Consider the following 21,923-nt stretch of genomic DNA (forward strand, 5'->3'; position numbering starts at 1 on the left):
ATCTGCAAACAGTGACAGTTTTACTTCTTCTTTTTCAGTTTGTATTCCTTTTATTTCTTTTTCTTTTCTGATTGCTGTGGCCAGGACTTCCAAAACTATGTTGAATAATAGTGGTGAGAGTGGACATCCTTGTCTTGTTCCTGATCTTAGAGGAAATGCTTTCAGTTTTTCACCATTGAGAATGATGTTTGCTGTGGGTTTGTTGTACATGGCCTTTACTACGTTGAGGTAGATTCCCTCTATGCCCACTTTCTGGAGAGTTTTTATCATAAATCGGTGTTGAATTTTGTCAAAAGCTTTTTCTGCATCTATTGAGATGATCATATGGTTTTTCTTCTTCAGTTTGTTAATATGGTGTGTCGCATTGATTGATTTGCATATATTGAAGAATCCTTGCATCCCTGGGATAAATCCCACTTGATCATGGTGTATGATTCTTTTAATGTGTTGTTGGATTCTGTTTGCTAGTATTTTGTTGATGATTTTTGTATCTATATTCATCAGTTTTATTGGTCTGTAATTTTCCTTTTTTGTAGTACCTTTGTCTGGTTTTGGTATCAGGGTGATGGTGGCCTCATAGAATGAGTTTGAGAGTGTTCTTTCCTCTGTAATTTTTTGGAAGAGTTTGAGGAGGATGGGTGTTAGCTCTTCTCTAAATGTTTGATAGAATTCACCTGTGAAGCCATCTGGTCCTGGACTTTTGTTTGCTGGAAGATTTTTAATCGCAGTATCAATTTCATTACTTGTGATCAGTCTGTTCATATTTTCTATTTCTTCCTGGTTCAGTCTTGGAAGGTGATACCTTTCTAGGAATTTGTCCATTTCTTCCAGGTTGTCCATTTTATTGGCATAGAGTTGCTTGTAGTAGTCTCTTAGGATGCTTTGTATTTCTGAGGTGTCTGTTGTAACTTCTCCTTTTTCATTTCTAATTTTATTGATTTGAGTCGTCTCCCTCTTTTTCTTGATGAGTCTGGCTAATGGTTTATCAATTTTGTTTATCTTCTTGAAGAACCAGCCTGTAGTTTTATTGATCTTTGTTATTGTTTTCTTTGTTTCTATTTCATTTACTTCTGCTCTGATTTTTATGATTTCTTTCCTTCTACTAACTTTGGGTTTTGTTTGTTCTTCTTTCTCTAGTTCCTTTAGGTGTAAGGTTAGATTGTTTATTTAAGATTTTTCTTGTTTCTTGAGGTAGGCTTGTATTGCTCTAAACTTCCCTCTTAGAACTGCTTTTGCTGCATCCCATAGGTTTTGGATCATTGTGTTTTCGTTATAATTTGTCTCTAGGTATTTTTGATTTCCTCTTTGATTTCTTCAGTGATCTCTTGGTTATTTAGTAACATATTGTTTAGCCTCCATGTGTTTGTGTTTTTTACATTTTTTTCCCTGTAATTGATTTCTAATCTCATAGCATTGTGGTCAGAAAAGATGCTTGATATGATTTCAACTTTCTTAAGTTTACTGAGGCTTGATTTGTGACCCAAGGTGTGATCTATCCTGGAGAATGTTCCGTGAGCACTTGAGAAGAAAGTGTAATCTGCTGTTTTTGGATGGAATGTCCTATAAATATCAATTAAATCTATGTGGCCTATTTTGTCATTTAAATCTTCTGTTTCCTTATTTATTTTCATTTTGGATGATCTGTCCATTGGTGTAAGTGAGGTGTTAAAGTCCCCCACTATTACTGTGTTACTGTCGATTTCCTGTTTTATAGCTGTTAGCAGTTGCCTTATGTATTGAGGTGCTCCTATGTTGGGTGCATATATATTTATAATTGTTATATTTTCTTCTTGGATTGATCTCTTGATCATTATATAGTGTCCTTCCTTGTCTCTTGTAACATTCTTTATTTTAAAGTCTATTTTATCTGGTGTGAGTATTGCTACTCCAGCTTTCTTCTGATTTCCATTTGCATGGAATATCTTTTTTCATCCCCTTACTTTAAGTCTGTATGTGTCCCTAGGTCTGAATTGTGTCTCTTGTAGACAGCATATATATGGGTCTTGTTTTTGTATCCATTCAGTGAGCCTGTGTCTTTTGGTTGGAGCATTTAATCCATTGACATTTAAGGTAATTATCGATAGGTATGTTCCTATTACCATTTTCTTAATTGTTATGGGTTTGTTTTTGTAGGTCCTTTTCTTCTCTTGTGTTTCCCACTTAGAGAAGTTCCTTTAGCATTTGCTGTAGAGCTGGTTTGGTGGTGCTGAATTCTCTTAGCTTTTGCTTGTCTGTAAAGCTTTTGATTTCTCCATCGAATCTGAATGAGATCCTTGCCGGGTAGAGTAATCTTGGTTGTAGGTTCTTCCCTTTCATCACTTTAAATATATCATGCCATTCCCTTCTGGTGTGTAAAATTTCTGCTGAGAAATCAGCTGTTAACCTTATGAGAGTTCCCTTTTATGTTATTTGCCATTTTTTCCTTGTTGCTTTCAATAATTTTTCTTTGTCTGTAATTTTTGTCAGTTTGATTACTCTGTGTCTCAGTGTGTTTCCCCTTGGGTTTATCTTGCTTGGGCCTCTCTGTACTTCCTGTACTTGGGTGACTATTTCCTTTCCCATATTAGCGATGTTTTCGACTATAATCTCTTCAAATATTTTCTCGGGTCCTTTCTGTCTCTCTTCTCCTTCTGGGACCTCTATAATGCAAATGTTGTTGTGTTTAATGTTGTCCCAGATGTCTCTTAGGCTGTCTTCATTTCCTTTCATTGTTTTTTCTTTATTCTGCTCTGTGGCAGTCAATTCCACCATTCTGTCTTCCAGGTCTCTAATTCGTTCTTCTGCCTCAGTTATTCTGCTATTGATTCCTTCTAGTGTATTTTTCATTTTAGTTATTGTATTGTTCATCTCTGTTCATTTGTTCTTTAATTCTTTTTCTTTTGTTTGTTTAACATCTTTATTGGGGTATTATTGCTTTACAATGGTGTGTTAGTTTCTACTTTATAACAAAGTGAATCAGTTATACATATACGTATGTTCCCATATCTCTTCCCTCTTGCGTCTCCCTCCCTCCCACCCTCCCTATCCCACCCCTCCAGGCGGTCACAAAGCACCGAGCTGATATCCCTGTGCCATGCGGCTGCTTCCCACTAGCTATCTACCTTACGTTTGTTACTGTATATATGTCCATGCCTCTCTCTCGCCCTGTCACAGCTCACCCTTCCCCCTCCCCATATCCTCAAGTCCGTTCTCCAGTAGGTCTGTGTCTTTATTCCTGTCTTACCCCTAGGTTCTTCAGAACCATTTTTTTCTTAAATTCCATGTATATGTGTTAGCATACAGTATTTGTCTTTTTCTTTCTGACTTACTTCACTCTGTATGACAGACTTTAGGTCTATCCACCTCATTACAAATATCTCAATTTCGTTTCTTTTTATGGCTGAGTAATATTCCATTGTATATATGTGCCACATCTTCTTTATCCATTCATCCGATGATGGGCACTTAGGTTGTTTCCATCTCCGGGCTATTGTAAATAGAGCTGCAATGAACATTGTGGTATATGACTCTTTTTGAATTATGGTTTTCTCAGGGTATATGCCCAGTAGTGGGATTGCTGGGTCATATGGTAGTTCTATTTGTAGTTTTTTAAGGAACCTCCATACTGTTCTCCATAGTGGCTGTATCAATTTACATTCCCACCAACAGTGCAAGAGGGTTCCCTTTTCTCCACACCCTCTCCAGCATTTATTGTTTCTAGATTTTTTGATGATGGCCATTCTGACTGGTGTGAGATGATATCTCATTGTAGTTTTGATTTGCGTTTCTCTAATGATTAATGATGTTAAGCATTCTTTCATGTGTTTGTTGGCAGTCTGTATATCTTCTTTGGAGAAATGTCTATTTAGGTCTTCTGCCCATTTTTGGATTGGATTGTTTGATTTTTGTTTTTGAGCTGCATGAGCTGCTTGTAAATTTTGGAGATTAATCCTTTGTCAGTTTCTTTATTTACAAATATTTTCTCCATTCTGAGGGTTGTCTTTTGGTCTTGTTTATGGTTTCCTTTGCTGTGCAAAAGCTTTGAAGTTTCATTAGGTCACATTTGTTTATTTTTGTTTTTATTTCCATTTCTCTAGGAGGAGGGTCAGAAAGGATCTTGCTGTGATTTATGTCATAGAGTGTTCTGCCTATGTTTTGCTCTAAGAGTTTGATAGTTTCTGGCCTTACATTTAGGTCTTTAATCCATTTTGAGCTTATTTTTGTGTATGGTGTTAGGGAGTGATCTAATCTCATACTTTTACATGTACCTGCCCAGTTTTCCCAGCACCACTTATTGAAGAGGCTGTCCTTTCTCCACTGTACATTCCTGCCACCTTTATCAAAGATAAGGTGTCCATATGTGCGTGGGTTTATCTCTGGGCTTTCTATCCTGTTCCATTGATCTATCTTTCTGTTTTTGTGCCAGTACCATACTGTCTTGATTACTGTAGCTTTGTAGTATAGTCTGAAGTCAGGGAGCCTGATTCCTCCAGCTCCGTTTTTCGTTCTCAAGATTGCTTTGGCTATTCGGGGTCTTTTGTGTTTCCATACAAATTGTGAAATTTTTTGTTCTAGTTCTGTGAAAAATGCCAGTGGTAGTTTGATAGGGATTGCATTGAACCTATAGGTTGCTTTGGGTAGTAGAGTCATTTTCGCAATGTTGATTCTTCCAATCCAAGAACATGGTATATCTCTCCATCTATTTGTATCATCTTTAATTTCTTTCATCAGTGTCTTATAATTTTCTGCATACAGGTCTTTTGTCTCCTTAGGTAGGTTTATTCCTAGATATTTTATTCTTTTTGTTGCAATGGTAAATGGGAGTGTTTTCTTGATTTCACTTTCAGATTTTTCATCATTAGTATATAGGAATGCCAGAGATTTCTGTGCATTAATTTGTTGTTTAATTCTTCTAGATCTTTGTTAAACATTTCTTGCATCTTCCAGATCTTTGCCTCCATTCTTTTTCCGAGGTCCTGGATCATCTTCACTATCATTATTCTGAATTCTTTTTCTGGAAGGTTTCCTATCTCCACTTCATTTAGTTGTTTTTCTGGGCCTTTATCTTGTTCCTTCATGCGGTACATAGCCCTCTGCCTTTTCATCTTGTCTATCTTTCTGTGAATGTGGTTTTTGTTCCACAGGCTGCAGGATTATAGTTCTTCTTGCTTCTGCTGTCTGCCCTCTGGTGGATGAGGCTATCTAAAAGGCTTCTATTTTAAAAAATTATTTATTTATTTTAAAAATTATTTATTTAGCTGCATTGGTTCTTGTTTGCGGCAGGTGCAGGTGGGATCTTTCGTTGCAGTGTGCAGAGTCTCTAGTTGTGGTGCGTGGGCTCTAGAGTGCATGGGCTTAGTTGCCCCATGGTATGTGGGATCTTAGTTCCCTGATCAGGGATTTACGTGTCCCCTGAATCAGAAGGCAGATTCTTAACCATTGGACCACAGGGAAGTCCCCATAAGTTTATTTTCTACATCTGTAACTCTATTTCAATTTTGTAGATAAGTTCATTTGTAGCCTTGTTTTAGATTCCACATATAAGTGATATCATATGATATTAGACATCAATTTAGAAGCTCCCATGTGAGAGGAGGGTGGTGGGAGGAATTCTGTGGAGCCCGAATGTAGGCTGGATACAGATGGAAGGGAATGTAGGCAGGAGAGGGTCACAGGCTCAGCTCTGGCGGTGCCCGTGAGATCAACAAACATGGGCAGATGTTGAGGGAGAGAGAAGTGAGAGGGCTGGGGTAACTGTGGTTAGAGAGTGGGTTGACTCATACCTGCCTCACCCTTTCCTCCTCTCCTCCTGTTACAATTACTGAACTGTACTTTTCCTGTTGAAGTCTGAGCCTCCATCTGGGCTCTGCACCCCATTCCCTCTGGCTCTCTTGGGGAACTTGACCTCCTTTCCCTTCTACTGGTTTCATCTCACCACTTTTAAATATTCCCAAGCCTCTCTCATTATAAAAAAAGAAAAAAACTTGCTTGACTGCCCCCATTCTTTTGCAGCCAGTACCCTTTAATTTTCTATTGTTCCCACAGCCACCATTTTCCAACCAGTCGTCTGCTCTTGCTATCTCCATTTGCTTGACCTTCACTGTCCCTCACTTTGTTGGGACCTGGTTTCTGCACCCCATTCTCTACAGATATTCCTTCCATGGGTACCAATGACCATCTTTGTTAATCCAAAGAACACTTTTCAGTCTTTATGTGATTTGACCCATGACAGTGTTTGGCACCGATGATCACTTTCTCCTCTTCCTAGAAACTCTTCTAGAAACTTCTCTTAGCTTCCGTGACATCAACTTTCTCCTCTGTGACATTGTTTCCCTTGGCTTATATGATACCAGTTTATCCCACAGGCCCACTCCATTTGGTCTTTAAGCCTCCACCCTAGGGCATCTTCTTATCTCTCCCCCAAACAGTCTCTGTACAGTATTAGACAGTCTCAGGGCTTAAGTTACCACCTACCATAGAGGCCCAGATATAAGATAAAAACCAAATTAAAAGCAATCCCCTAGATTCCCAATGAGGAGACTCTCCAAAAAGTTTGGAGCCTAATTTGAATACATAAACTTTTAGTGTGGTTGAAGTACTTTATTAACTTAGTTTGCTATATGTTAAAAAAATCACATATTATATAAGACATTGTAGTAATACATTATTTTTTTTCTCCCCTCATTTTATGAAGCAATTTTATTTAAACTTTTAACATTTCTCTTTAACACCTGGGTCAGTACCATTAGAGCTTTTGTTTGTTATCATTAACCTTTTATAGAACACACAAACTTTATTTTTGCCCAAGTTATTTGTGTCATAGTGCTTTCTGAATCTGTGTGTGATGCTGGAAACTTTATTCTTTGCCACAAAAACCTGATTGCATAATATTAGGTTACATAAACTAAAAAAAAGAAAAATCATCTGGTAGGTGTGTATTTGTCGTCTCCACAACATAACCAATTTCTTTATTGTTCTTGAAGTGATTTTTTTTAGAAAGCCTTGCTTAAAAAGATGAATACTTGAAATTATAAGGTCATACCCGTAGGAATAATGATTGAATCTGTGTGAAATGTCCTTGCCTCCATTTTTTTTTGATTCTACCAGCGACCTCCATGCATATCCAAAACTTCATTGATTGAGGTTATTTCAGGCTAACGAGTTTTCCCCAAAGAGCATTTTGTTGTTCAAAAGGTAGTAATTGAGAGCCTGCCCCGTAATTCAGGAGGCTTTGTAAGGACTGGAATATAAGACAAATCTTTCCTACCTCAGAGATAATTTTGGAACAAAATCTTATCTCATATGTAGATGTTTTGCTGACAACTCCCAAATTGATATCTCCTGGCCAGGACTTTTCCCTCTTATACCCAACAGCTTGCTAGACGTCTCCACCTGGGTGCCGATCACTCAGTGGGTCAACGCGTTTTTACTGAGTGCTTACTATGTGTCAAGCACTGTTCTGGGTGCTGGTGGATAAAGGGGTGAACATGACAGAGTCCCTGTTTTCAAGGAGCTCATCCTAGTGGGATGATACAGAGAATAAACATGTAAACAAATAAGAAAATTTCATATACTAGTAAATGCCATGAAGACGATAAAATGGGGTCATATGGTAGAGGGCGACTGTGTGGCCTGTGTGTTTCATTGGGGGTGGGTGGGCCACAAAGGGCCGCCTGGAGGAGAGGATGTTGATTTGAGATGAGAATGCTAAGGAGGCAGTTGTGTGAAGCTCTGGGGAAGAGCACTGGCAGCAGAAATCAGAGCAAAGACACCGAGGTGGGAGAAGGCTGGTGTGTGTGCACGCGTGGGGGTGGGGGGTGGGCGGGGGAGAGCCGGGTGATGGTGGTGGAGGGGTGCGTGTGAGAAGGGGAGGGGCGGGCTTAGGAAGATGAGTTTGGAGAGGTAACCAGGGCCTAACCAGGTAGGGACTTGCGGGCATGGCAAAGAGTTTATCTTCATGTTTTACGGCCCTGATGAGAAGTCACTTGGAGGGTTTTAAGCAAGGGAGTGAATTGGCCTGATTTATATGATAGAAAGATCTCTCAGGCTGCCGCGTGGAGGAGGAATTGAAGAGGAGCAAGAGTGGGGGCAGGGAGCCAACTGCAGGTATCCAGTGTTCAGCGAGGTGGCACTTGGAGATGGTAGGAAGGGAATGGACTTTGAGCATATTTTGGAATTATATCCAACTTGACTCACTAATGGTGTGGATGTGATTATGCGGAAAGAGACATCTAGGTCTTTGAATCGAGCAGCTGGGTGGACAGGAATGACATCTTCCAAGGTGGAGAAGACCAAGAGGAAGCATAAATCCGTTCTCTGTTGCGGGATTAAGAGTTCTATTTTGGGTGACCAACGGGAAGTTGGATGCATGAGTCTAACACTCATGGGAGTGGTTAGGTCTGAACTTAAAAATGTGAGCGTCAGCAGCTTATAGATGATTTTATGGATGATTCTGGACAAGATCACAGAGGGGAAGTGTAGATAGAGGAGAAAAGAGGGTAGAGAACTGGCCCCTGGGGCATCCTGCGTTCAGAGATCAGCAAGAGGAAGAGGAATCCATGGAGGTCAAGAAAGACCCGTCAGTGAGGTGGATTCAGGAGAGGGTGCTGCCCGGGAGCCAAGGGAAGATGGGGTTTAAGGAGGGAGCTCTCAACACCCAAATGTTGCTGACGGGGTTAAGATGAGGATGACCAGTGGATCTGACAATGTGTCGGCCGTTCGTGACCTTGACAAGAGCAGTCCTGACTGCAGTGGTTAAAGTGGTGAGGAAGGGGAGCTGTCGAGTGTAGACAACCTTTAGAGGGTTTTGGTTTTTTTGTAAACAGGGTAGTAGCTGGAGAAGGATGTGATGTCAAGAGGGAATTTTAAAGAAGAGAGAGGGACTTCCCTGGTGGCGCAGGGGTTAAGAATCCACCTTCCAATGTAGGTGACGTGAGTTCGATCCCCGGTTGGGGAACTAAGATGCCACATGCCACAGGGCAGCTAAGCCCATGTGCTACAATCAAGACCCAACACAGCCAAAAATAAATAAACAAATATTAGAAAATAAAAATAAAAAAGGAGAGAGAGGAAAACCTTATAGGATATATTTATAGAAAGGAATCGTGACGCAGTGGAGGTGAGAGGTGATGGCGTCCAGTGCCCACATACAGTTGGGGGCGGGGGTACCAGGAGCAGGGATGCTTCATCCATGTTATACGGGAGAAGGCAGAGTGAAGGGGCACTCATGCCAGGAGGCTGGCAGACTTGGTGGTAGGGGATAAGTTAGTGCTTGCCTACTGCTTCTATTGCCCAATGGCACAGGATGCCTGGCTCTCGGCTGAAATGGGGGATTAGGAGAATGGGGGCTGGAGGTCTGGGGAAAGAGAAGGTATGATATAGTTATCTTGGAGAATAGAGTTAAAGTTTTAGGAAAACGTAGAATTTCTTAGAGATGCTGAGTGCCCACTTGATCTTTGTGGCTAGAAGTTGCACCTGAAACCAGCCGGTCCAGTGGTATTATTCTCCTGGTGTTCTGGAACAGGGGCCACATGAAGAGTTGGGTTTACTTGAAGTTAGGGTCTTGCCTGGGGAGTGATCATAGAAGCACAGAAAGGCAAGGGAGTGAGGATAACTACGAGTCGGCAATGACGTGGGGGCCCATGGACTCTAGCTGGGGAAGGAGGGAAGGTGGGGATATGAAGGGGGTGACGGACATTGAGGTAATGGGGTTATTGACTAATAGAGGGGGCAGAAGGATTGCTGGAGTGGTAACGAGAGAGAGTGAGCTACACAGATAGGAGGTTGTGCAGCTCTCGGTACACACAGGGTCTAGGGTGTGAGCACACATGTGGACAGGTTCAATGGGTGGAGAAAAAGATTGTTGGAAACAAGGAAGTCCAGGAACTGAGAGGTCAAGGTTTTGGGTGTGAAGTCACCAAGAATGATAATAAGTGTCTTAGTAGCGAGCCAGGGTTATAAGGCAGTCCATGAATGAGAGGGGATAACCACCTTATTTGTGTCTCAGTCTAATTCGTCTGAAACGGAAGTTATCAGAAGTTATCAGGTGGAAGTTATCACACCTGCTCCTCCACTTGGTAAACGGCACCACCACCCAGAGCCAGAAACCCGGGAGTCACTTTGATTCCTCTCTCTACCTGATCCCCACACCCAACCAAGTCACCAAATCATTTCGATTCTATCTTGTAAGCGTCTCTTAAATCCAGCTACTTCTTTCCATCACCACTGTGCGCACCCTAGTTGAGTCCACTGTTGTTTCTCACTTGGACTATTGTGTCAGGCTCTAAACAGAGAGCCCTGCCTCGGCCCCTCCACACTGTGACCAGACGCTGTGAAATTAGATCATGTCGCTTCTGTACGAAGTCTCCCCAGTGACTTTTCATTGTTCTTAGGATAAAGTCCAAAATCATTAATGGAGATTTCCAGACAAAGCACTGTATGATCCAGCCCCTGTCTACTTCGGCCGGACTCCTACCATGAGCCCTCCTGGGTTGCTTCCTGTCCTTGGCATCAGGTTTGCTCTCCTTTCTAGGCTTTTCATATACTCTCCCCTCTGCCTGGAATCCCCTCCCCTCTTTGCTTGGCAGAATCCTCCTCTTTCTCTAGATGTCAGCTTAAGAAGTCCCAGTGACTTCCCTGGTGGTCCAGTGGTTAAGACTCTGTGCTTCCACTGCAAGGGGGCACGGGCTCGTTCTCTGGTCGGGGAAGTAAGATCCCACAGGCTTCGTGGCACGGCCAAAAAAAATAAAAGAAAGAAGTCCCAGGGAAGCTTTTCCTGGGTGCCCGGATGTTGGCTCCTCCTCCCCCTCCCCCAGCACCCCCTGCTTCCCCAGGTGTCAGGAGTTCAGCCGCCATCCTCTTCATAGCATGTAAGCTCCACGAGGTCAGGGACTGTGCCTGATTCTTCCCAGATAAATCCTGTGCACCTGGCACGGGGCTTGTCACATAAAAGTGAACAATAAATATTCACTGACCTGAATTGGATGGAAGATTCTAGAGGTGGAGCAGTTGTGGGGGAAGACAAGGTCCGGGGTGTGGTCCTACAAGTGGGTAGCTAAATGGAGTGGAGGAGGAGGTCACAGGACACGAGGACGGCATGGAATGAAGAGGGCAGAGTGACGCATGGGTGGTCCCCGCAGCCCTGCGCCGTGAGAGAATACCAGAAGACTACGAGTCACGTGCTCAAGTCTTTAATGAACGAGGAGAAGTAGGTGCAGCCATGGGGGTGGGTGGAGGGTTGGGGGGAAAGATGGCAGGGCCTAAGAGGGAAGAGTTTTCAAGAAGATGGAGGTGGAATGTCAGAGAGTGGTGGCCTCAGGCCGGTCAGATGGTGTTTGGTCTCCACCTGGCTCAGTTGGCTCAGGACTTGAGACTTCTGGGAATAGTGCCCACGAAGAGCGCTGGCGTGGGAGTAGTCAAGGTCCGAGGATGCTCTCGCCCTGTGTTGGACCCAGCAGCAGCCCCTGGAATGGGAAGCCTGGAAGCTCAGAGGGTGTTGCCTGTGGCTTGTCTGCTGTCCTGCATGCGGGAGCTGCCTTGGGCTGAGCAGCTGGGGGCCGTCTGGTTCTGAACTGGTCTAGAGGGCCACCATGTTCCCCAGGGTTGCGTGGTCACAGCTTGGCAGTGGGGGCCACCTTGTTTCTTGAGGTCGGGAGTTCAGTGGATGGTATTGGTGCCCTGCCCATGTCCCCTTTCCTGGGGGACATCCACTCATGGCTTATAGCTTCCCCTGGAGAATTGACTTTGACTGAGTAGGAGCCACCTACCCCTCCTGCCAGCCCTCCTGCTTGGGGTGAAACCGATGACTGACGGCTATGGGAGTTCCTAAGCCTGATGCCCTTTCCTCCGGGGGGACAACGCTGTGATGGGACTTATGATCCAAATGCCCTTCACCCCATGGGGATCAATCAGGTTAAGGCTGAGTTTCCCTGAACACACACCCTGCTCAGCTCCTCCCCCTTGCCATCCTGCTTCCTCTGTTCCTTCCTTACATGCACACAAATTCCTGCCATGGGCTCTGCTTCCAGGGACCCTGACCTAAGATGCGGTGGCTCTCTGATCTTGTTCAATAATCGGGGGTGGGCTTGGAGGCTCTCCAGGGATCATGGGGGACACAGCCCCCCACAGATTCAGCTTATTTCTGCGGGCTTGGAAGGTCCCCTTCCCTCTTTAGGCCAAAGTTTCCTCACCTATAAAAACCTTTAGGCTGTGTGGAGGTACCAGAAATGGAATGACCAGTTTCCCCAAAGCTTCCCTCTTGGGAAGGATGCTGATAGCTGATAAGCACCCACAAATGGTGCTTAATAACTATTTTTAGATGAACAAATAAAAGAATGAATGAAGGTGCCCACATGTGAACTGAAGTTTTTAAACTATTGGGTGGGAGACTGAGTCAACCAAAGATATGTAATATGGACTTATTCAGTGTATCTGCATAACGCCATTCCGTTCAGACCTAAGCTTCCTGCCGCTGTGCCCTCACTGTATGATGGGGGTGGATACCTTGGGAAGAAGTACCAAGTTCCCCTGGAAAGCTGAAGAGGCTGGCACGATGTTCCTTCTTTCGCATTCTAGCTCCCCAACAATGAAGTTGATTAAGGGATGTATACTACCTATGAAATGGTGTCTCCTAAATGATTTAGTATCTATCAGCTCCAGTAACAATAAAGAATAATTGCTGAATACCTTAAAAAAACAAACAAACAATCTTTAGGCTGGATTAGTTAAAACAACAAAACACACAAGCAAGGAAACACCATGCTGAACTCCCTGGGCTAGGTGTGGTGGAGGATTCAGATTCAGATAAACGAGACACGGTCCCTTCTGTCAAGCAGCTCATCGCCCCTTCACTCATTTAACAAACTTTTATTGAAGGCAGCAGGGAGCTGGATGACTCATGGTCCTGTGCGTGAAGGGCTTACAGACCCACGCGGAGGGGACCCCTCCAATTCGGGGAGAATGGCAGAGGTACAGGCGAGGCTGGCGCACGGAGAATGTGGTTGAGGCTGTCCCTGGGGTTTGAGGAAGCGTCCTAGCGGAGGGAGGAAGGGCATTCCAGCAGAGGGAACAGCATGTCCAAAAGCTCCCGCACGACCCAGCGTGATGTGTCTGGTTGGAGATCCGCAAGCCCTTTGGTGTGTTATGATGGTATGAGGAGGGTGGGGGTGAGGATGGGGAGGTCAGTGGGGCCAGGTGGAGGGCAATGGGAGTGGTGGCCATGCTGGAAAGACTGTCAAAGCAGGAGGAATGATGTGGTCAGATTCGTACACAACCGCTCTGTCCCCGTAGAGGAAGGCAGATGGGAGAGGCCCAGTGGGAGGTGGTCAGGCTGTGGGGTGGGAGAGGAGAGGTAGATTCAGGAAACATTTAGGGGTTGAAATTAGTGGGATTTGGTGCTGTACTGGGAGGTGGGGTGTGAGGGGCTGGGAGATGGGGTGGAGATGAGGATGTCAGGCTAGCTCCTGGCTTAGACAATTGGGCGGATGGCAGTGTTATTCATGGGGGGGGGGTGGTGATCCTTGAGGAGGGCAGGTTTGGGGAAGATGATGTGGTCAGTTTGGGGGTTGCCGAGTGGGAGATGCCTGGGGGTCTCCCAGATGGTTGTCCCATGAGCCATTTGTGTGTGTTCTGGGACTCAGGGCAAGTCTAGGCTGGTTTTGGCCATTGTCAAGGTCTGAGTGGTGTGTATAGGGGAGGATGAGGGATTGTGTAGCCAGTAAAGAGAAGGGAAGTTCCTCATCCTTGAGGATCTGTGAGGGGCCCGTTAGCTTGGATGCTGTCCGTGGGTCCCTGGCCTGTGGGCGTGGGCCTCCTAGACACACTGGCAGACTGCCCATCCGGGACGTGCTCTCGGCACTGCCCCACGCACAGCAGGCCTGCCTCTCCTACCCTCCAAGGGACTTACCTCTGGGGACCTGTGCTGGGCAGGGTTCGGGAGGCCGGAATGGGGGAGCCATGTGCACTCATCTGAGTGACACTCACTGAGAACCAACTCATGCTGGCACAGGGTCTCCTGGGGTCCCTCCCCTCCTGCTTTGACCAGCTGGTTGCAGAGTCCAGAGACACCTGGGTCAGCCTCTGGGCTTCCCACCATGTCCTGGGGGCATGCTCTGTGTGTGGTGTGGGTGTGTGAGTGTGGTGTGCCTGTGTGTGTGTGTGTGTGTGTGTGTGTGTGTGTGTGTGTGTGTGTGATGGGTAAACCTGGATCTGAGGTTCCAGGCTCAGAGGCCCACTGAGCGGTCTCGGCCTCCTCTCCAAGGTCCATTGTGAACCCCCCTGCTTTCCTTCCCATCACTCCCTCCCTGGTCTGCAAAACACTGAGAAAATCATATTTATTAAGGGTTTGACATACCCTATCACCATATATAAAATCCCCTCCAGCCATCAACCTTCCTTCCCTGGGGCTGAGGACCCAGAGACCAATTTGCTTCCCAGCATTAGCCTCTGGGTGGGTCTCCTGAGCTCCACACCCACGTTCCTCACCTGCCCTGCCGTGGCCTTAGGGAGCAGGCAGAGGCTCTGGTGGTCTCAGCTGCTGACCTCACCGGTTATGGATACCCACCTGCATCCACTGTGCTTGATCCAGCCTTCATTAGGACAGAGTTCCCATCCGGGGGGTGCTCCCCCTGGCAGAGGGCATACGGTAGGCCTGTCTCGGGCAGGTGAGTCCAGCGCTGAGACCCCCGGCCTCTGGAGCCAAGGGTCTCCAGGCACCTCTTGCCCACCGGGTGGGTGACCTCACTGAGGTTGAGCATGGCTGCGGCCACCATGAAGTGCGTGAAGACCTTCTTCCCCGCGGGCCGGGAGGTGTAGCAGTCCGCAGTGCGGGGGCCTGGCGACTCGGAGCAGGCCACCACGTGGGGCATGTCATGGTCCTGGTAGAGGCGCTGAAAGATGTAGAGGAAGCCAGAGTCGACGGCCGCCTTGAGGAGGAGACTCAGCAGGTCTGTCCACCAGAGCCCGCCCCGCTTCTTGTCCAGGTTGTTGTATAGGGATGGGACGTCGGGCCCGTACTTCAGGCGGTGCTTCCGCTTGCGCTCCTGGCGGTAGACCACACGCATGACCACGAGCAGTGAGGGACACGTGACCAGGATGAGCTGCAGGACCCAGAGGCGCACGGGGGACACGGGGAACAACTCATTGTAGCAGACGTTGGCGCAGCCCGGCTGGCGGGTGTTGCAGATGAAGCCCTTTTGCTCATCATCCCACAGCTTCTCGGCCGCCACCAACTACACCAGCACGCGGAAGATGAAGACCACGGACAGCCAGATGCGGCCCAGTGCCGTGGAGTACTTGTTCACCCCATTCAGGACGCCCCGCAGGAACGCCCAGTTCATGCTGACTGTGGCCTTTGTTCCTCGTGTGGATGATCTAGACCAGGGGGTCCCAAGGCCTAGGAGAACCTGGAAATGGGAACCTTCATTAAGGGTGTGACTGGCAAACCATTTCACGACCACCGTATCATCATGTCCACACTGGCAATGACTCGGTGGGGGTAAGGATTGCCATTGTCCCCAGTTCACGGGGTAGTAAGCTAAGGCCCAGAGAGGAACACGCCCAAGGCCCACGGCTGGAAGTGGCAGAGCTGGTCTTGAACTTCCATCTTCCAAAATCAGGGCATATTTTATTCTACAAAGTAATAGATACATGTGACGGGTAATCATCCTGCATGATGTGCCCACCAACCTCATCGACTCCAACCTTCAGGCCTGCGGCGTCACATGATTTCTAAAGGAACAGTAACAAAGTGTGGGTTGGATGATCTGCTCTCCCATCAGCCCCCAGGGCTGGACCCGGCAGGACGGGAGGGATGTGCATCTTTTTTTCTTGGCCGCATGGCATAGCGTGCAGAGCTTCTCCTACCAGGGATCGAACCCGTGCCGCCTGCAGTGTCAGCATGGAGTCTTAACCACTGGACCGCCAGGGAAATCTGAGGGATGTGGATTTTTATCCTTCAACTTTCTCCAACTGAGCGCCAGCATGAGCCAGGCCCTGTGCCTGGTGGGCAGACCCCGGAGTGATATCCATCCTCATTCTCCTCTCCGGCTCCAGGATGTCCCCCACCCTGACATTCCCTTCCAAATGAAACAGGCTCTTTGGAACCATGGTGGCTTGGTATCATCCTGCCACCCCTTCTTTTGGTGCTGGGCCTGAGGGCTGACTGTCCTGACCACAGTGGGTTCCTCTGGAATTCCAACCATTCCAGCCTTTGGGAGGAATTGGGGAGGGGACAGAGCTAAGATTCTGGCACGGTCCTCCCCCCACCATCTACCTTTTCTTTCAGGGACATCTCCCCTCTCCGTCTGCTCAGTGGCTGTTTGCTGCCCACACAGGCCATTGTTTCATTCAGGCTGTGTCTTGCGTGCTCCATCCTCCACACCCCTTACCTGCAGTGACATCGTTTTCCACCTCTGGCCCTGGGCCCTCCCCTATCCCTGACTCAGGTATCAGCATCTTCAAACCTTGTGCCTTTGGGACATTTTCTGAGCCTCCTCCTCCATCGTTTCTGGAAGAATGCCTCACCGGTACTTAAATGGTCTGTTCACCTGTTTTCCGTGCCAGACTGTCAGCTTCTGGAGGGCAGCCTCCGCATATCATTCGTCTCTGATTCCCCAGGACTCAGCAATAGACAGTGAACACACAATAGACATTTGCTAAACCCAGTCGAAACCCCACTTCTTCCTCATCCCTCCTCTTATTTATCTCTTCTCTAGTCTTCTGTCCTCCCTTTGGTCTGGCAGGACATTCGTTCCCCTCCTTGGGGCTTCGCTGGGGTTTCTCCAGAGATCCTCTGTCCCCCCTACTCCTCCCTGAAGTCTGGCCCACAGCCCGAGGTCCCCTGGGGATCGTCAGCCCATCCCTGCCTCCCAGACCAGCCTCCTTCCCGATTTGGTCCTCACCTTTCTTGGGTCTAGCAGCCAGTCTCCTGCCCCTGGGCCGGTCTGTCTGCCCATCTGCCTGAGGGCCTCCTGGAGGCAGCTTTTGTTCCTCACTCCCCTGCTGGGGGAGCTGTCTGAGCCAGTGAACCAAATGAGAGCGATCGGGTGGGCAGGCAGGTAGGCGGGCGGGCTTGCTGGGCCCACGTTCAGAGCAAACACCCGTGTCTCTTCTCCCCTGGCCCACGCCTTCTCTGCAGCTTGGCCAGGCATGGCTGGGTCTGGCTCCCCGTGCTGGCAGGGACACTGCCCGAGCAGGCGCAGGAGCCTGGTAGCCTCGTGTTCGGGACCTGGTTGGCACCAGATGGCATTGCCCCTGTCCCCCTCCCATTGCCCTATTGCCCCCGTCCCCCTGTCCCCAGGCCTCTCTCCTACCTTTTCTCTGGAAGCCTGGTTCTGAGGCCCTCAGCAGCTGACATCTATGGGTCTATGATCCAGTCCAGGATTGCATTCTACCCTGGCAGGGCATTTCTGGGGACTAGAGCTTGGGCTGCTGGTGAGTTGTGTAGGGCGTGGGAGGGCCTGCCCATGGTTTCTCTGGACAAGGGCACCGCTGCCCTGGTGGAGACAAGGAATGCAGGTCGCAGCATGAAATGCATAGCCTCCCTGCCCAGCCTCTGTGGGCCTGGGTTTCCAGGGAAGTCGGAGTGTGACGCAGTGGGGGCTGCAGAGAGGCCTTGGGCCTGGGACAGTGAACGTTAATGTGCAGCCAGGGAGGGGCTCCTTTGCCTCATTTCCCACAAGCATTTATAGAGCACTTCCTAACACCAGTGACTAATGCTTACGTGACCTTTTTACAGCCGGCTAACCCCATCCGCAGTCGTGAGCTCATCCAGACTCACGACCCCACCAGCTCAGCATCGTTAACCCATTTTGGAGAGGAGCTGTAGTCGCTTTCTCAGAGTTCCACTGGCACTTGTGTTCAAATGCAAGTGTTATGACTCAAAAGTCCATTAACTTTCCACCGAGACACGCGGTTCCCCATGTAATTAAGCTCCATTCTCTTTGCAGACAACCCATGGGCCTAAAACTGCAACTGGGGATAAAGGCTAGACTTGAGCACGAGCAAGGGGCATGACACCCACAGGAGTGCTGGGGGCGCTCTTACCTGGCTAGATCAAGTGCAGCCCTTTGCAGGGGCAGAGACGTTGACCCCATGACCTGATAAGGCTCGCAAAGGTCGAAGGATCAAAGGTCACCTTGAATCAGTGAATGAATTGACTTTTATTAAGCCCTGACCGTGGGCACCACACACTGAAGGCATGTGCACATCCATTCTCATATTAAGCCCCTCCTCACAGCGGCAGCCCTGTTGGGGGGTGCCTCATCATCTCCGTTGTACACAAAAGGAAGCCGAGGTTCAGCTCCGAGGGGTAACTTGCCCAAAGCCACACAGCTGGGGTAGGTGGTAGGAGCTGGGGAAAAGGGATCTGAACCCAGGTCGTCGGACCCTCCCTCTTGCCTGTCCCCACTCCCCGCACAGCGCTCCCACCCCCAAGGCTGCACCTTGGCTGCCGGGTCCTTCCAACCCAGGCCTGACCAGGCAGCCCCTCACAGGATGGTTTTATTCACGTGGTCTCGAGGGTGGTCTGGTGAGAGAGGAGGGGGAGCGTCTGAGCCCAGAAAGGTGAGGTCGCCCAAGCGGAGGTCGTCCTGTTTGGAGGAAGCGGTGGCCCAGTTCCGGCGGTGGCCCAGGCCCATGGCCCAGGCTTTCCTCACCAGCAGGCACTCCCGGTACCTCTTGTTCACCAGGTAGGCCAGCTCCACCAGGTTGAGCACGATGCAAACGATGGCCATGATCACCATGAAGAGAGTGAAGATGTTCTTCTCCGTGGGCTTGGAGATGAAGCAGTCCACCGTATTGGGACACGGAGCCACGTGGCACCTGACCACGCGAGGGAGGGTGTATTTGGGGTAGAACGAGTGGAACACGTAGAGGAAGGCGGCATCCACGCCGGCCTTGAACACCAGGCTGCAGACGTACGTCCACCAGAGCCCGCCCCGCTTCTTGCCGGGGTCCGGGTAGAGGCGCCCGCCGTTCTTCCCTGCTGCCTCTTGGTGCTTCTTCTCCTGGGCCTCGCGGTAGGCCACGTGCATGACCACGAGCAGCGAGGGGCACGTGACCAGGATGAGCTGCAGGGCCCAGAGGCGCACGTGGGACACGGGGAAGAACTCGTCGAAGCAGACGTTGGAGCAGCCCGGCTGGCGGGTATCACAGTCGAAGTCCTTGTGGTCATCACTCCACACGCGCTCGGCCGTCACCAGGTACACCAGCACGCGGAAGATGAAGACCAGGGACAGCCAGATGCGCCCGAAGGCTGTGGAGTACTTGTTGACCCCGCTCAGGAGCCCCTCGAAGATCCCCCAGTTCATGGTGGCCCCGGGCGTCGGCCGCTACTGCAGGGAGAGGATGACTGTCATTTCCCAAGTTTATAGAACGCTCACGCTCAGCACCTTATAGGACAGTGTCACTGGGTTGGATCCTCCCAGCCACGGCGGAGCTAGGTTCTATTATCGTCCCCTTTACAGCTGAGGGAAACTGAGGTTCAGAGGGGTTGTGCAGGGTCACACATGATTAGGTGCAGAGCTGGGCCTTGAGCACAGGTCATTCAGCCCAGAACCCAACTCTTCCCCATAGCAGTGGGTGAAGGCGGGTCCGGGGAGCCACTCGTCCTCCCAGGTCTTAAGGAGGTGGGACATGCTGACTTCCCTCTCTCTCCCAACCATGGCCCTCCTCCTCAGCGAGTCAGACCTGGGGATGACTTCTCCTTTCCTTTCTGAGCTAGGCTGTCTCCCCTTAGACAGCTTCCTCCCAAGGGGAACCCGCTCTTTGCCTTTTACTTGGTTTGGGGGATGGGGCTAGAGAGGAGGCTGGAACCTCGTCCCCAAACTCCCGTCTGGTGTAACACCATAAATATCCAGGCAGTGTCCTGCTCACGTGCGGCTCACTTGAAGCAAGGCCAATGGCAATGCAGCTGAAACAAAAGCGATGATTCTCTTGATATTGATACAATAGGCTTCGTAGAGTAGCCTGGTATTCCTGTGCTTCCCAAACTGGTGTTCCATGGAACCCTGCTCAATAGGCTGGCAACAGAAGCAGCAAGAGAAAAGGATTCTCTTCTGTGTTCAAGAAAAGTAGTCAAGCACTATGTTCAGCGCACAGTTAAATAGGTCCCTTTACTTGACCATGCTAATAAATTCACATTATGAATCTCCCAAAGGAGGACAGAATATGCAGCATTGCACCAACTCCTTTGACTGTAGAACCCTTTTTTGTCATCTTGTAGAACAGCCTTGTCAAGACACCGAAATGGGAAATGCCGCTCTGGTCAGTTCTGCTGGCGAGTTTGGTGTGATGAACACACAGGAATCAGATTTACCTCCAATTAGGGAATGTGACTATGGTTCAGAGTGAGGGGCGCCCACGGCCTCTCTTGGAATTCCTCTGTCTGGCTCCTGGGGGCGGTCCACTGAGACCTGTGCACGGTGGTCTTACCCTACTGGGCTCCCTGGGACCTCAGGGAGCCTGTCTGCACAGCCTGTTGCTCTAAGGGGTTAGTGCTGGTCTAGGCCAAAGGTGACTGTGCTGTCCTGCCCCCGCCACCCCCTCCACCAGCTGTGTGATCCACTGCAGATGGGCAGGGTAGTGATAAAAGCCAGCATTTATCGGGTGTTTATGCAGCGCCAGCACTGTTCTGAGCACTTTGCATGAATCAATACAGCAACTGTATAAAAGGGTATATGTTTTATTCCCAATTTACAGATGAGGAAAGTGGAGCACAGAGAGGTTTGCTCATAGTTACACAGCTGGTAAGCGGCAGAGCTGGGATTTGAACCCAGGCAGGCTGGCTTCGGAGCCCACACTCTGGGCCTGGGCCCCTTTCCTTGGGTTTCGGGAAGCTGCCTGCTGTGTCCACTCCCTCCTCCACCAGGTGAATCCCCAGTAGGGGAGGCTGGGGGTGACTCTGCTCCCTGCCCTGTCTCTCCACTGTCCTGTCTACATAAGAATGTGGGCCCCGGCTCTGAGTCATCCGCTTGTCTTTGCTCAGTCCTGCTTAAGGTGGGTGGAACTCCTGGCAGCTTCTCAGGGAACGCCCAAGGAGGCTCTAGCCCAGGGGTGCTCCGCCCAGCCCAACCTGGGGTTGTCGGGGTTTTGCAGGCCCAGGCAGAGCTGCCCCATCTGCTTAGCTCCTGGCCCCTCTGGGAGCCCCTCTCCCACTCAGTCCCTGGCTCCCACCTCTGCTCAGCTGGGGAGAAAGGGGAAAAACTCAGAGCAGAGGAGGAGGGGGCCCATCTTCATTCCTCCACCATCAGGACGCAGGGCGGCCTTGTGTTCAGGCCACTCCCCCGGCACTCCACCAGAGAAGTCTCCCCCTTCCAGGTGTGCTGGGGGGCAGAGCACATCTGGACACAGATGGCCTTACCTGAGTGGCTACTCCTCAGGGCTCTCTGGGTACCGGCTCCTGGCTGCCAGCCGTCGAACTCAGCAGGCAGCGGGAACTCATGTCAGAACCAGGGAGAGTGTCTGGGGAAGCCCGTTCCTAGGACAGAGGCTGCACGTTTTGGCAGGCAGCCTGGGTGTGCCGCTGGCCAGGAGGAGGAGCTGCGCTAGGCACTGCCACTGGCTGGGCCCCAGCCTCCCCAGACTGCCTCTGATGAGGCCAAGGAAGTTTAGGGGTTCCCTCCTCCCAGGGGCTGGGCCCCAAATCCTGGCATCCTCTTGGGGACAACCACAGGTCCACTCTGAGTCCTCGCTTGTCTTCCCATCCCTGGCCTTGTGTGGAAGAAGCCGAGGCCTGACCTGGCTTCTTATCCTTTCCAGAAATTCCCACTGCCACTTCTTGGGACGCTATGGGCCGCTCCAGACACTCCTCCCTCTCTAGTTGCTGCTCAGTGGCCTTCTGTTCTCACAGCTTCAGTTACCTTTGGAAATGCCATGAGTCCCAAATTCTCTCTCCAGCCCAAATGCTTTTGCCCATCAATAGTCCCCACCTGGATGCCCTTCCTTCA

The 21,923-nt window shown here is 49.2% G+C and overlaps 2 protein-coding genes across 2 annotated transcripts; both read right to left on the bottom strand.

Moving 5' to 3' along the window:
* Positions 1-14,525: 14,525 nt before the first annotated feature.
* GJB4 (gap junction protein beta 4) lies at positions 14,526-15,314 on the bottom strand (the record flags this gene model as incomplete). Its single annotated transcript, XM_082679089.1, is given in 2 exon segments — positions 14,526-15,206; positions 15,210-15,314. Coding segments are annotated over 2 exon segments (786 nt in total).
* Positions 15,315-18,464: 3,150 nt separating this feature from the next.
* On the bottom strand, positions 18,465-19,286 carry GJB5 (gap junction protein beta 5; the record flags this gene model as incomplete). Its single annotated transcript, XM_082679087.1, has 1 exon — positions 18,465-19,286. One exon carries the CDS (start codon positions 19,284-19,286, stop codon positions 18,465-18,467), a length of 822 nt encoding a protein of 273 aa, XP_082535213.1.
* Between the last annotated feature and the right edge of the window lie 2,637 nt (positions 19,287-21,923).

The sequence above is a fragment of the Grampus griseus genome, assembly GCF_964374135.1.
Source record: "Grampus griseus genome assembly, chromosome: 1".
In the NCBI taxonomy this organism is placed as follows: domain Eukaryota; kingdom Metazoa; phylum Chordata; class Mammalia; order Artiodactyla; family Delphinidae; genus Grampus; species Grampus griseus.